The sequence below is a fragment of the Pipistrellus hanaki genome, assembly GCF_964339955.1.
Source record: "Pipistrellus hanaki genome assembly, chromosome: 10".
Lineage (NCBI taxonomy): Eukaryota > Metazoa > Chordata > Mammalia > Chiroptera > Vespertilionidae > Pipistrellus > Pipistrellus hanaki.
This window is the reverse complement of record NC_140512.1, coordinates 2,677,168-2,693,266: the sequence shown is the minus strand read 5'-3', so window position 1 is coordinate 2,693,266 and position 16,099 is coordinate 2,677,168. Positions and strand designations below refer to the sequence as shown.

The following is a 16,099-nucleotide window of genomic DNA, read 5'->3' as shown; positions in this document are numbered from 1 at the left end:
GAAGCAGGAGCACAGATGGGCTGAGGGGGTGTGACCACACAAACACAAAATCCAAAAACACTGACAGCACAGAGCCCTGTGCAGAACAGGTGCTGACCCTTGAGATTGGGAGCCGCCCCCACCCAGCATCACGAGAGAGACCCCTACCGCCCACGGGTGGTCCAGGGAAGGTCAACGTTCAACCCCGGGCACAGTCTCTCCCGAATGCACATGGCTTTGGCACGTGCACACGGTCAAGTCAAAAAATCCCTAGTTGAACTTTATAAGCCGGGGACCGTCTGCAATTTTTTTTTAATTTTATTTTTTGGCTCTGGATTTGGAATCTAGTGGGATATTAAATTCCAAACTTTCTTCCAACTTCTAAAGCATGAAACTATCAAGTTGGCAAGTCATGGAGGAATCTTGTTTTTTTCATCATTCGTGTTAAAAACAAAACAAAAAAAAAACGAAGGCACTGAGCCGACTCAAGCCCGCTATCCAAAGGATCCGACTGCTTCCGGCCCACCTCCCAGGGCGAGGAGAAATGATGAGTCGTCCCTAAAAATCAGCCGAACGTACGGCTGACCGACCATTTCACGGATGGGAGCCAGCCAGTGCAGTGACGAGGGCACACCCCTCACAACTCCACGCTCTCTGGAAGGCGACTCCCTCGCACAATCCCGGCGGCGCTCTGGCAGGCCGTGGGGGGTGAGGCTCCATTCCCAGAGCACGAGCTCTCACCGGCCGTGGGCCCCGGACACAGACCGAGGGAGCCAGCCAGGTGTCTGCCGGCACCGCGCCTGCGTCCACTGTCCTCTCCGTCCTCCTACAGCCAGCCAGGCTCCCGCGGGGGCAGGACCAGCAGTGAGGAGACGGGGGACCGACCACTCACCCCACACACAGCTGGGCGTCTGCACTGTGCCAGGATGGGCCAGCGCAGAAACAGCCTCGCCGGCATGGAGCTACCTACCAGGGCACCCCATCGCCGGAGCTGCCACAGGACAGATACAAGCCCGCCGTGTGGGGAGGGAGGGGAGAACTAGACCACCTGACCCCCGGAATCTCATCAGCACAGCACCCTCCCCGGCGACCAACCGGGACGCTGAGCGGTGACGCCATCCATCCCACGGGCGACCATAATGAGAGAACGGAGACGACACTGCGGGCACGCGAGATCAGACCAGGGAAGGCCATGTGTGTCTGCCTCCGGCACCGGTGGCTGTTTGTCAGATTCGGTGTCTGACACTGCAGCCTCGGTGAGAGGAAGTGACCACATCTGGCCAGTGAGCTCTAAGTGCGAGTGATGTGTGGGGTTTCCTGACGCAGCCGGACCGTTCCCTCCCCGCTGCGGGGGAGGGCGGCAATGGCGGGGCTCTGGCAGCCACCTTGGGCTTGGAAGGACTCTTGACCATGGAGCCACGCACGGCACAGCAGGAGGACAACAGCCCGGGCCCCTTCCGGCACCAGGAACCCACCACCAAGCCCAGAACGCCTCCGGACTGGCGTATGGAGAGAGAAGGAAATGCCCAGCATGGCCAAGCCTTTCCTGTTTACGTTATTAGACAGAGCCAACCCGAGTTGCACATTTCAGCGTGGAAGGTATCCACTCTCCTGGCCACCTCGCCCGTCTAATGAGGATAAACCAACGGCGAGGGGACACGTGGAGACGGACCGAATGCTTAGCCCTCAGCAAACTTCGTCTGCCAGGGAGAGGCTTTCTACATGCGTTCCCCATGTGACGTCCATGATAACCACGGGATCCGGATCACACCCCAATGACCAGAGGAAGACATGGAGGCTCTGAGGTGAAGCAGTGAGACCAAGACCACAGAGCCGGGGCAGGGCAGAGGGGAAGCCAGGTCCAGCTGTCTGGGCCTTCCCCATGGCTCAGCCCCGAGGGCCGGACTGGGGGTGGGAGGGTTCGGGTCAGAACAGCAGCGGGGCCCCAGGAGATGCCGGCAGGAGTCTGTCGGTCGCCATGTTGGGGGCTGGGAGTGTGTGTGGGTGAGGAAGGATCGGACACCATCCGTCACAGCCGTGTCCTGACACACAGCAGATGTGCACGCACGGCTTGCAAGCATTTCTCTAGACCAGACCAGGCAAAACCACAAAGATCTACAACAGAAACACGTCTGGGTTTCCGCCCTGGTCCCGGGAGCGGAGGGCCGAGTGGGGTCACCCCATCGGTCTGGGACAGGGGAGCGTCGGAGTTCCATGCTCAGGGCACGGTCACCTCAGCGCTCACCCCCCTTCCCCGCTCCGGATTACACCGGGAACAGCCTGTTCCTGCAAAATTAAGTACAGCGAGCGCCATGGAAACCACAAGACCGGGAGCGAGCTGCGCCCACACGCCGGCACCCACCAGGCGGTAGAGCTCGGTGATGCTGATGTCCTCGGGGTCCACCATCGCGTACTCCTTCCGGGGCACCAGGTCCAGGCCCAGCTGCCTGAGAGCAGAGAGAAAAGACGTTGGGGAGAAAAGACGCTTTTTTTTAACTAATTAATCTGTTTTTAGATCTTTATTGTGGAAAGTATTACACATGTCCCTCCCCCCACCCATTCACCCCATCTAGCCAGCCCCTGCCTCCCCCACCCCAGGCCCTCACCACCCTCCTGCCAGTGTCCCCGGTGAAGCAACGATGCACCCAAGTTCGATGGCTGATCTCTTCCCACCTCTACCCCACCCCCCTTCTCTCTGAGGTTCCTCAGTCTGTCCCACGCTTCTCTGTCTCCGGATCTATTTTGCTCGTCCGCTTATTTTGCTCATTAGACTCCACAGATGAGTGAGATCACGGGACACACCCTTCTCTGACTAGCTCATCTCACTCGGCAGAATACCTACATCCCGCTCTTCCCCACAGCACCGGGACACGGCCACTGCAGCCCGCACTCACTCGTTGCCCCAGTCCAGGCGGGCGGTGATGTGGCGCTTCACGTCCTTCATGCGGTCGTGGGTCAGGTGGCCCACCAGCACCTGCCGCCGCAGGTCCAGCACCTCGTTCATGATGTGCCACAGCCGGTGGAACAGGTCGCCCTCGTTCCGCTGGGAACACACAAACGTGGCCTCAGTCGGGCCCCCAGGCTGCGCTGAGGTGGGCGGGGGGAGATGGTGGACGGATGGACAGACCCCAGAGGAGGGGGCACGTCCTATGTGCTCGCCTCTTCGGGGACAGATCCTTCCTAAGAGGCTCTGCCCTCGTGCCCGCAGCCCCCCGTGTGATGGGCCTGCTGCCCTCCCTCCCCAGGAACCCGACGTCCCCTCCCAAACTGCCCAGCACAGACGCCGCGTCTGGGCCCATGGGCCTGCCACCGCCCCCTCTGCCTCCCTGCCCCCTCCGATCCTCCTTCCTCAGCTCCGTCCGATCCGATCGGAACACCCGGCCCCACATCAGAGAGGCAGCAGGCACCGTTTCCTGGCTGGTGGCCCACACCCTCGCACCCTGACTGGGATGCGGAAAGGCCGGACCAAGAGGAAACTCAGCTTGGCTCCCCACAGACGAGGCGGCCGGCGGGTCTGGGTGTGGCCCGATGCCACCTGCGCTGTCCTCCTGTAAGCCTCCTGCTGAGTGTTCAGGAGGCACTGGCCTGAGCAGCTGGGATAGTTCCACTTCCCATGCTACTGCCCTGCGCGGTGCTGTTTTCAGTAAAATAACACTGAGTTTTACATCCTTCCCAACGCATCCTTTCACCCTCCGTGGAGACCCAGCACAGCGCCCTCGGGTCTGCCACCTCGACTTAGCTTCTCCGGATCCCAAGAAGACGTCTTCCCACGCTCTGGCCCCGGCGCCCAGAGGGACGGACAGCAGGTGCCAGACGCCAGCCCAGGCCCCCCTCGCTCAGGTGATTCTTACAACCACCCCGGCCGGGAGAGCCACCTACCACGTACAGCTGCTTCCACAGCGTGCCCCAGTCCCGCAGCGTGGAGGTCATCTCGGTGATGACGGAGTCTTCGGTGGGAACGACCATCTCAAACTGCCTGTGACGGTCCAAGAGAGAAACACAGCACGGGCAAGGTCAGGGGCAAGCGCCTCCTCCGGAGAACACAAGGGGCACACCGGCAGGAAGCCAGCTGACGCTTCCCGTTCTGCCCACGGTGGCCGGGATCAGAGGCCGAACTGGCGTGAGGAAGGCCTCGTGGGTCCCGGCGCCACGTCCCCGCGCGGCCAGCCTCGCTCCCGGATGGAGTGGAGGAGCTCGGGGAGGAAGGAGGAATGCCAGACCGAGGAGATCTGTTCCGGCCACAGCCGGACTGCAGGACAGCAGCCCTCCCCGTCTCCGGCCCCGCACCCCTCACCGGTACCCTGAGGTCGCCAGGCTCAGCTGCGCCAGGAGGTGGCTTTGCTTTCCGAGCCCCAATCCGAGGCCCCGGGGGAGAAACAGGCTCACCGATGCCCAGGACAGGAGGCGGCGGAGTCCAAACCTGCTCCGTGTTATGAGGAGCTTGACACCCAGTACCGACCCCGCTCTCACCTGGTGTCTCTATCACTTTCACGGTCTGTACACGGGCCATGGCCAGGACTGGCTGTAACGATTAGGAATGGCATGGCTCATTGTGACACTTCTTGGGGGCTTAGCCGTTAGAGATAGTGGAGCGTGCACCGAGAATGCACCTCGCGGTGATCAGGCCCACACAGCCTTCCTATCTCTTCTCCATAAAACAGACACTGTGCTGGGAGGAGTCAGCCCGCGATCCAGGAAGGCGAGGACAGCGATCCCGCGCTGGGTAGATGCATAAGGAAGAGGAGGGGGGAACCAGAAGGCTGAATTTGTTCCCTCCTCACACAATAACTTCTTTTTCTTTTTGCTTTTTTCCCCTCAAGTGTCTTTATCAGATTCTTCCCATTTTTATGCAGGCTAAAACGGTTAAGTGGCCATTAGTACTGCTTCTCAAAAGAATGCTTCAGAGTATAAACACTGAGTGGCCAGGTTATGATGATCTCTGAACGCATAATAATTTGGCCACTCAGTGTGTGTGTGTGTGTGTGTGTGTGTGTGTGTGTGTGCATAATAATCTGGCCACTCAGTGTGTGTGGTGTGTGTGTGTGTGTGTGTGTGTGTGTGTACATATATTAGAGACCTGGTGCATGAATTCGTGCAGAGTGGGGTCCGTTCAGCCAGCCTGGCGAGGGGGAGGGGATATGGGCAGTTGGCCGACCTGCCTGCTGGTCCAACTCCTGGTCGAGGGGACAATTTGCATATTAGCCTTTTATTCTATAGGATATACACTGAGTGGCCAGATTATTATGCACTCAGAGATCATAACAATCTGGCCACTTCCTGTAATGGGGCTTATTTTCATGCACAGAAGGTAGCAGCGTATCAGACACAGAACCACGTGGTCTGGAGGAGCAAGAGAGCGTGGCTTCTTAGCGTGAGGCTGACACGTGCTCTAGAGCTTGCGTCCCACGTACAACTGGCATCTGTCAAGTCCTCTCGGCAGTGAGTGCGGGCACTGAGAATTTGCCTTGACTCCTTCCCCAGCACGGCCTCACCCCACGTGCCACGCTGCTGCTGAAGTGCCAGCCCCGGGAACACTTCCCTCCCTGCTAGGGGTTTGCTAAACAGGTGATGCTGGGATTTGCCATGAGAAATAAAGTCAACCATAGCCCACGCACTGTGACATGCAGACCCTTCATCGGGTCTCTAGGTGGCATTTTCCAAAGGGGGGGCATTCGTTCTGCCCATGAAGTGGCCGCTGTGATGGACATGAGGACACTGAGCGAGAGATGACACGTGACTGGTGGGAGGTGAAGGAGGGAGCAGCCTTACGCCAGGGAAACCCATCAACCGACGTGACCTTTCACAGGTGGCCTGACCGCGCGGGGACGAAGCATGCAGAGTGGCCTCGCTGCTCACAAACTACCCTTCAGCCTAAGGACCCCCGTCCGTCCTGCAGGCCTCAGGTGGCCCGGGAAAGGGCGTATCGGCAATTCAGGCTGCAGGACGCTGATGTGTGTTTGTTCCACCAACATGTAAATCTTCAAGAAGCACAAAATTCCATTTTAGGAAAAGCAGCTGTTTCCTGTCAATCACACCCCAATCAGCATCCGAGTGGCCTGCATGAGTAGCTGCCCCTGGCGCTGCCCTCTGTTCGGTTGTCCTGAGGGGACTTTGCAGGGAGTCCATGCCGGTGGGCCCTTAGGCGGCTGGCCCCCAAGAGGGGCCAGGGGACATCCCACGCCAGGAGGGCCCTCTGGGAAATGGTCACCGGGAAGACGGGTTCAGCGAAGTGTCCAGGCTCCACTGCCGATTCCCATCACCAGTCCCAGGACCTAGGGCTCCAGTGCCAACCACGTGCTTTAGAAAACAAATTTCCATTCTGCCTCAACGTTGCCCTGGATAATGCCCATCCTGCCTGTGCCAGGGGGAGAACCCACCGCCAACCACGTCTTAAACGGAACCCATCTTTGAGTCCCTTTACCTACATGTAATCTTCCTCAGGGCTCGGGGAAGAGGGCCCTGTGTGAGACAGCGACAAACCCGGGCCAAAAGTAATAATAACGAGTAAAAGAGGGCACCTCTCGGCATGGAAACGATGGCCCACCCTCATCTGCTTGGGAGGTGGGACTCCCAGGGGCCACAGTCATTGTCTTTGCCAGGATCCCTCCTTCCCGTCCCTCGCTCAGAGTGTGGGACGGGGCTGGGGCCCTGCCCTGAGCTCGGGACAGCTGAGGGAGTCAGCGGGGGTCTGGGACAAAGGTCGCACAGAGGCCTGGCTGCACAGGTCTGCCAGGGGGGACACTGTCTGGGACCAGGTAGACACGTTAGGGTTTGCACACTGCCCAGTCCGGATGTGGGGCAGCCAGGGCAGAAGAGAGGGGAAGCTGGATGGCCCTCTGGTTCTCCGAGTGCTGAGCAGCGCCCAACCTCACCAGGCGGGGGAGCTCCGGAAGGACCAAGTATTCTGCCGACTCATCCAGTGGACGGTGGCTGCCCGGCATTTCTGAAGGGCACTCCTTAATGACAAGGGGGGGGGGGGGGGAGGGCAACGCTGAGCACCAGAATAATGATAGTTTCCAACCACTGTTTGCAGTGATTACTGCCATTACTACTAATAATCATCATCTTGCTTCAAGTAGTTAAGACATAGAGTAGAAGCATCGCCTAGTCTTTAAGTTTTATCTATATCGGGGCACTGAAATTATTCATATAGCCGAAACCAGTCTGGCTCAGTGGATAGAACGTGGGTCTGCGGACTGAAAGGTCCCAGGTTCAATTCCGGTCAAGGGCATGTACCTTGGTTGCTGGCACATCCCAAGTGGGGGTTGTGCAGGAGGCAGCTGGTCAATGTTTCTCTCTCATCGATGCTTCTAACTCTCTATCCCTCTCCCTTCCTCTCTGTAAAAAATCAGTAAAATATATTTTAAAAAAAGAAAAAAATTATTCATACACTCAGCCATATGCAGAAGGCACTTCATGGAACTGAGGCTGCACGCCCTACCTTCACAGAGAGTGTGTGTAAGAATCGTCCATTTCAGTAGCATTCCTGGAATTCCTGTGGGAAACCTCAGCCTGAGGTCTCATTTACTACACTCCCAATTGTGCTTTCATGATGCAAAAAAATTGCTAAGTTGTTCTTTTTTTTTTTTTTTTTTTTTTTTGCTTTAGGAGGAAAAATGCAGTTTCTAGGGTTGAATCTGTATCTTCCTTTTGTCATAAAATAAAAAATATTCCCAATGATGCATATTCCTTGTGACACTGACAGCTAATGTTTGGGTCCAAATCCACGGCCACTCATGTGGATCTGCTCATGTTAGCCGCTTCAATGAGCAAGTCCTCCAGTTGAATCCTGTGCTATTTTATCTGACCGATCGGGTCCTTCTGAAGAGGCCGGAAGGACGTTTTAAATGTATGGAAAATCCTAGGAGGGGATGAACTCGACTAAAACGGAACAGCCCAGAAGCCATGTTCTCTGAAGGACGGGAATGGCTCTGTGAAGCGGTCACCGGGGAAATGATATTGTCTCTGATCAGAAAGACAGACTAGGCTGCTCGCAGTCCGTGGCGAACCTAGGACATTCCTGGGGTTTGAGACATGACTCAGCATCTGCTGGTCCGACCACCACGCTTCCCTGCACAGCAGGAACCCAGCGAGACCCAGCCCCACTGCGCCCACCCTGCCCAGCACACACACACACTCACACACACACACACACTCACACACACACACACACACACTCACACACACACACACACACACACTCACACTCACACACACACACTCTCACACACACTCACACACTCACACACACACACACTCACACACACTCACACTCTCACACACACACACTCACACACACTCATACACACACTCTCACACACTCAAACACACTCACACACACACACACACTCACACACACACACACACACACACACACACACACACGGCTCCTGCCCTTTCTCCACCCACTGCCCGAGCACGATCCCTCTTTATCACAGGGCACGGGCGGGCATAGTCTTCTGTCGTTCACAAAGCCTGAGCCAGTGGTCGGCAAACTGCGGCTCTCGAGCCACATGCAGCTCTTTGGGCCCCTTGAGTGTGGCTCTTCCACAAAATACCAAAGTACCACAGTCTGGGAGAGTCTATGTTGAAGAAGTGGCATTAGAAGAAGTTTAAGTTTAAAAAACGTGGCTCTCAAAAGACATTTCAATCGTTGTCTTGTTGCTATTTGGCTCTGTGGACTAAGGAGTTTGCCGACCACTGGCCTAAGCCTTTGGTCAACACAAAGACAACACCCTCCCGATCTCCGACTAAGCAATGGTGCTGTGAGGACCCTGCGCTGGGAGCCTAACCCACGGCTTACCCTTTGTTCTTCACACAGGCATTCTTCAAGTGGACGTAGCTGGCAGGAAAGATACCCTGGAAGAGAAAACACGAAGGTTAGCGTGCTAGCCGTGTTTAAGGCCGCGGTGGTTTCCCGTCACCTGGGAACGCCCAGCCTCCCCCCAGGGCAACGTGGAATGGGGACACCACGTGGCCGCCCCGTCTGAGAGGCTGACTATCCAGTCCTCAGACCCACTCCTCTCTACTCCTCCTCAGCACACAAAGTTAAGATTCTCTGAAACAAGCATAACCAAAAAGTTAAAGCTCACTCAAAAAAAAAATACTTTATGAGACAGAAATTTTTTAAAAATTTTAAGAATCCTGCCTCGAAAGCGTGTCCTATTGAGTTTTATATAAATATGGCACGGGTTGAAAAAAAGGTTGCTTTTGGAGTTGCGGTTTGTTTGGGATGTTCTTTTTCTTCTCTCCAAAACACTGGAGTGTGTGTGTGTTTAAAAATATCCACTAAAGCGCCGACATGAGCTGGGAGACCCCGTGGGTAGTCAGGGCGCCGGGAGACCCCGATGCTAACAGCAGCAATTCATCACCCGGCGGCCACTGCGGTGGCACCGAATTACCCAGCGGGAGCCCCGCAGCCCAGAGCTTTCCTTGTAGAAACGGCAGGACCAGCCTGTCGCTCCTTTGTTCTAACTGGGAAACCGGAAGGAGCAACATTATAGAGATGAGCATCCGTTTTATTGTCCATTAAATGACAGTATCCTCGCAATGACTTTGTTGATGTATAATCAAATGACAAATCCAATTAAATATTTAGGGAAGCAAATGTCATTTGAATACATTATCACCACTGTGGATCCAAGGATCCCATAAAACTTAATAAGCCAATTCCATACATACAGCAGTAGGGAAGAGGGAAAGAGGCTTAAAAACACTTCTTTTTCCTTCAAAATTTAAACTGGCCTCCGTACAGTTAGATTAACAGAGAGATTATAATGAATAAGGTACAAGTCAGAATCTGAGATTAGAAGGATGACAGAAATAAAGCAGGAGCCAAATGAATTCTTTTCCTCAAACAAGTTCTAAACGGATAATGAAATAATGAAGCTACATTTGCATGTGAGTAGCAGATGTCCAAAAATAACTCTCAATGAGGCTGTCTTAAAAAATTAAAATTGTACATCTTTGGTCCCTCAGGCTCTCCGTTAGAATCACCTAAAGTAAATGAAATGAAGGGATTAAACCAAGTTGCATCATACAGGAGAAGGTTAAAAGGCAGAAATACTGGCAAAAGAGAAATTACACAATTTCTTATCTATAATGCTAATAAAGCCAGAATTCAATAACAACAACAAAAAGAACATGAAATATAAAAATAAAAAAAAAGAAAGAAAGAAAATACTAGAGAATGGGGAAGTATGGGTGAAAGCTGGGGAGATTAGAATAAATAAGAAAAATGTAGATATAGGTAAGGATTCGTGGCAAAATCATAAACTGGATCTGCCGGCATGGCTAAGTGGTTGAGCTTCAAACTATGAGCCAGGAGATCATGCTTTGATTCCCGGTCAGGGCACATGCCCAGGCTGCAGGCTCTTTCCCCAGGAGAGGTCAGGCAGGAGGCTTCTATCTCTCTCTCTCTCCCTTCTCCTCTAAAGTCAATAAAAATATGTTTAAAAATCATAGCTGCACTAATGAAAGGTGAAACAAAAATCTTCACTTCCGACTACAATTCCTGGAGATCTCTGCAAACAGAAAAATGCATCTCAGCTCCCGTCCGGAGTGGCGGAGAGATGGGCACTTTGCTTCCTGGTTTTCCCATGGAAACCCAGAGGAACTGCTGACACACGGCCCGATAGGCAGTCTCCCCAACCAACGCTCTACGGATCTGCAGAAAACGTAACAATAAGCACCTCGCGCTAGCATTTCTTTTGGAATATGTGCTTCCCCCTGAATTTTAATTTCGCCCTCTGCAAAACTCACACTTCAAAAAGACTTTGTTTCTTCCTAATGAGCTTAGGAAGGTCTTCGCGGGACACACCGCCAGCGTTACACCGGATTATCACCGGAGCAGCGCCGTGTAACGCTAATCCGAGTTCAAAGGAATTTCCAGTTTATGAAAATCGGTATCGCCGTGCGGCATCTCAACACGGAGCCCCAACTGCGATTCCCACCGGGTAACGAAATGAAATAAAATTTTTAAATCCCATAATTGTGGTGAGAAGTAACAGTTTTTTTACCTTGATATTTGGGTTTTTTAAGGCAAATCCTCTGTACCAGCCTGTGGAGAAATAAGCAGAGTCACATTTAAATAAACCGCTGGGGTATTCTTTATTTTTTTTAAGCAATGATTACAAGTCAATCTGCTCTTTGCTGTCTCCGGGAATCAAGGATCTGCACAAGAATGAACAGATTTCCAAATTCTCCCCGCCCGGCAGCACGGCCACCGCGGGGCCTCCGGGGAGCAGCGCTCAGCCGCAGCACGGGGCGAGCTGGCACGTCTGAGGCGCGGGCCGGGCTGGGTCTGTCTTGCAGCACCAGATGGGCGAGCCCGGACCAGGAGTCCAGCCAGTGACCTGCCGTCAGTGTGTACGGGGCCAGGGCAGTGGAGACACTTCCGTAAGGGACAGCACCGTCTCTCCTCCGTGCTGTGCCTGACACAACACAGCAAGAACTGAGAGAACAGCAAGCGTGAGGCCAGGTCTCGTCCGAGGATACGCCATCACCCCTACACCAGCTCAGCGTCCAGCCCCCACGCTCACCATCACTCCCATTCCGCAGATGGCCTGCCCTAGCCTGCCACACGCTGGCCGTTCCCCTTAAAGGGTACACACCTTCGTTATATAAAACGAGTAAGGTGATATATGTGGCTAATATGTATGGCTAATACACAGGCCCCTATCAATACAGTCGTTTCAAGGATACAAACCACTTCGTTTACTGGCAGGAAATTATTTGGCCATGCAACCAATGTTCTACTGAGCAGAACTTTTGTGATTAACTGAATTTCCAAAAAGAAATACTTGAGCTTTGTGTTTAAATATATTTGCTCCTCGTAAGTTTTTTTTTTGTCAAACTTTACATTGACCTGTATCAGAAGTATCAATAGAAACAGACAAAACGGGTCTGGCAATGACTCAGAAAGCGTGACCTCTTTCAAGGTGTCGATGACGGCAGATAGCGTCAATGTCCACGCATCACCCCCACCCAATGCCGGGCCCCAGCTAAATGGGACAGCTGTTTGGGAGAACACAATTGAACCAGTAAGGAACCCTCCAATGACAGAACGCCATCATATTGTAGATTCCTAATAAGGACAACAGGCTTGGAGGAAAATGAATGTTTTGGGATAAACTGATGGGACTTTAAAATGTGTTCTTTCTATTATAAACAACAGCCAGTCCCTTCATCCGGGGTCTTTTCAGGGACTAAAGTTGAAGGGTGCTTTGCACAACAGGAAGGGAAAGACTTGAGGACGTACTGGGTATCTTGACTTAATGTTACCTGCAGCGTGAGTTAATCATCATCATGCAAATTCATGTAATATGTTCCACTAGCATTTCAAATGCATCAAGGAACTGTAGTCCACATTTAGAGGGCTGGGGGGGCGGGGGCACGCCTGCAGCTGGAGGATGGAATTCCTCTGGGGGCGCCCTCTCCCAGGCCCTGGTCACCCCCACGGGGGAAGGATTTCTCTCCTGGGGAACCCACCCGCCCCTCAAGCGTCTAAGGCGGGCCTTCAAGGGGCCAATGGGACTACACAGGAGTCTCGGTTGCTTTCTCTTTGGGCATCCGGTGGGTATAAGGAAATGATATTAGGGAGAAATAACATCAGCTAAAAAATGCCAAACGATGCCCTGGCCATGTTGGCTCAGTGGATAGAGTATCTGCCTGAGGACTGAAAGGTCTCAGGTTTGATTCTGGCCAAAGGCATGTACCTTGGTTGCGAGCACATCCCCAGTAGAGGGTGTGCAGGAGGCAGCTAATCGACGTTTCTAACTCTCTATCCTTCTCCCTTCCTCTCTGTAAAAAAAAATCAATAAAATTAAAACACACACACACAAAATCATCATTATGATTTCTCATCTGCCGAATGCTGAATGCAAGAAGCAAGTCTGGTCAGATGGGTCACAGTGCCTCCCTGGGGAACCCAGAGGACAGAGGGGTGGGCGGGGTTTGGACTTCATGAGCGGTGGGAGCGGCCCACTTACCATCGCACTTCTCCAGGATCTGAACCGTGTCTCCGATCTCCAGCGACAGGCCGTACGGGACGGTGCCTCGAAAGCTGGCAATCACTGCAAGAAACGGGGTGCAGAGAGGAAGGTCATCGCAGGCGGGTTGGGAGCCCACTGCCCCCCGCTAAGTGTGCCTGAGCAGAGGGCCTGGCTGTGGGCAGGGCGTGCCCTGTGTGGCCAGGTCTCGTTCTATGTCACGTAGCTCTGAGGAGCTGGTCTTTAAGTTTAGACACTTTGCCAACCTCTCGGTCGAATCAGATGAGTCAGGGTGTGGAATTACTGAAGGACGGCGCCCCGCGTGTCCACCACGACGCTCCCTCCCGTCCCGGGGCCTGCCCCACGGGGACTCAGTAAAGAAAGGATCCGTGGTAAGTGAGGAGTGCACGTCTTACTTGTGGATAAACACAGTGGTGGGAGGAGAGGCCTTGTCCTCGGGCTGTGAGCTCCTCAAGAGCAGGCCCTGTGGCCACTGTGACCCCAGGATCATGCCACAGTCTCTGTGGAGTGACCAAGGGGGACCTTTGTTGGTAATGAATGGAGACCTCCCCCAGGACTAAACAGGATCACCACGCCAAGGCCCACATCCCAGCCCCACACACCAGGGCCCGCACCATCCCAGCCCCTCACACCGGGGCCGGCACCATCCCAGCCCTTCACACCGGGGCCCGCTCCATCCCAGCCCCTCACACCGGGGCCGGCACCATCCCAGCCCTTCACACCGGGGCCCGCTCCATCCCAGCCCCTCACACCGGGGCCCGCACCATCCCAGCCCCTCACCCCTGGACTAACACCATCCCGGCCCCTCACCCCTGGACTAACACCATCCCGGCCCCTCACCCCTGGACTAACACCATCCCGGCCCCTCACACCGGGCGGCACCGCATTGGGAACGGTGGGTGAGGGGCAGCTGGTGATGAATGACTGGGTTCTGGGCCTTCCGCAGGCGGGCAGGGCTGGCGGACAGGAGAGAGGAGGTGAGCGTGCTCAGCCCAGCACTGGCGACTCGGGGAGTCTCAGTGAGATGCGCACAGTGACTCTCCGAGGACACCAGCGCTCGACTCGAAAAGGAGACGACATGGGAGGAATAACAAAACCGCACCCCAGCCCAGGACAGACAGACCGCACCACACAGACACCCTGTGCGCTGAGACCCACTCCACGCACAGCGGAAGGAAACCACAGGACCTGCTGTCAGCGCAGCTCTGACAAGGCCAGCATGTGGAAGTGACGGAGCATCCTGCCTCGGCCGGGGAGACTCAAACACACACACACACACACACACACACACACACACACTGTCCCCCCGGGAGGGAGGCCCTGCCGCGGGCTGGGGTGGCAGCCCCGTGGGTCTGACAAAGACACCAACGTGCCCAGGCGACGGGCTTGTAGGTGAGTTTGAAGGCCCCCGGTGATCTGTAAACAAAATTCACCGCAGCCACCAAAACGGGGGGCAGAAACCATGACCTGGATTCCACGCGACGGTGGAAATGACCACGCAGAAACCACGTCACGTGGCACAAGCACAATTCACAGTGTCCGGTGGGCCTGCCATCCGACACGACCCAGCACCGACGTGCCAGGCCTGCGCCCACTTCGCAGATGACTCCCCGGAACTGCCAGCCCCTCTGAGAGGGGGTGACGATTTCGACATCTCATCAGCACAGTAACTTAGACCCGAAGGCTGGGTCCTCACGCTGCCCCCGAAGAGCCCACTTACTCACTGAAGCGGCTGAAATCATACCTTCACGGGCAAGTGGAGGGCGGGCGGGCACCCAGGACCCGGGACGCGCAGGGGCAGAGGGGGAGACACTGGCGGGCGTGCACAGAGGCCGTGATCAGGCCAACGCCTACCGAACCTCGTGCTGCTCGCCCAGGTCTCCGGGAAACGCGGGCCCCCGGAGGCCCCCACACCGCACCCGCCTGGACCAGGGGGCCATCTGCTCGGTGCCCCTCGCACACACGGTCTAATCGGGGGTACATCTTGCTCCCGTGAGGCTCACCTTTCCACCTCACTCCTGCCCCAACCTCCGGGCAGACAGTGGGGCCGGGTAGCAGCCCATCCAGGCCTCAGGCTCTGCCCAGGGGGGGGCCGGGCAGGGCCTCGGGGCAATAATCCCATCGTGACCAGCCCCGGGGTGTCTGTAAACCTGGCTCTCACGCTGTCAGAAATCTGTCTACCCCTTCACTCCCACTTCCTAAATTCTCTCCGGAGGCGTCCTGCTTCCCCGCAGGGGCCGTGTCTGAAGTATAATAGAAGACATTCAGGGAGGAAAAGCTGCCAGGTTATCTCGGGGATGTTAGCGGCAAGTTGAGACAAAGCTCATGCAGCCGGTGAAAACACGCATGACCGACTCCGCACGTGTCCATGACGGGTAAACTTCCAAACCCGCCCACGGGGTTCCTCAGGGCACCAGGTCCCCTGGGGACCGCGCCCCTGTCCCCCCACTTCCCCTTTCATGAAGGAAGGAAGCGGGTGCTTCCCGGGCTGCCCCCTGTCTGTGGCTCCCGGCGACCGCCGCTCCCCGGTGCTGCCCGCCGTCACGGGCACCTGGGTTCCGGTTGGCACATTGCTGCACTGTTAAAATGCTACCCCCACCCCACGCACCTCATTTTTTAATTCAAGATTCAACATGGCTGTGCTTGACAAGGGTTACAGATCTCTGTAAATATTTACCCTCTCCCCTCTTGCACAATGGAACTTGCCAAACAAATCAGATACATTTTCCAAAATACCGTCCAACACAGACGGCCGCTCTGCCCAAACCAGCCGCTCGGTCTCTCAAGATGGTAATCAGGGGCAGGCCAGCCCCTGCTGCTGTTGGTGTGAATGAGATGGTGCACTTGTTGTTATTTTTCCGAGCATCACGGGCGGTGACTCAGTCTGTCCAGGAATGCCATCCGGCCACGTGGGTGCCTGTGGGCTTACTCACAAAGCGGCGCCGCTGGCATTCCCCACATTCCGTCCACCGGGAGGGAGGAACCGTGCCCGAGGGTGGGGGGGGGGGGGGGGGACCAGATTAGAAAGACAGCGAGTTCAGGCAGCTCAGAAAGCTTTATTTTGGGGAGAGAATCTCCAGCTCCCCAAAATAACCTCCCCGTATAAGATG

At 55.3% G+C, this 16,099-nt stretch overlaps 1 protein-coding gene across 3 annotated transcripts in view; it reads right to left on the bottom strand.

The window, feature by feature from the left end:
• DOCK4 (dedicator of cytokinesis 4) overlaps window positions 1-16,099 on the bottom strand; it is a 165,242-nt gene that overhangs the window by 77,873 nt on the left and 71,270 nt on the right. For all 3 annotated transcript variants that reach the window (XM_084897150.1, XM_084897152.1, XM_084897151.1), the window contains exons 2-7: window positions 12,969-13,052; window positions 10,998-11,038; window positions 8,783-8,838; window positions 3,859-3,955; window positions 2,874-3,022; window positions 2,342-2,426 (exon numbers count right to left, since the gene is read on the bottom strand). In XM_084897150.1, coding sequence (XP_084753276.1) covers window positions 2,342-2,426; window positions 2,874-3,022; window positions 3,859-3,955; window positions 8,783-8,838; window positions 10,998-11,038; window positions 12,969-13,052 — 512 coding nt within the window. The remainder of the gene's footprint in view (window positions 1-2,341; window positions 2,427-2,873; window positions 3,023-3,858; window positions 3,956-8,782; window positions 8,839-10,997; window positions 11,039-12,968; window positions 13,053-16,099) is intronic.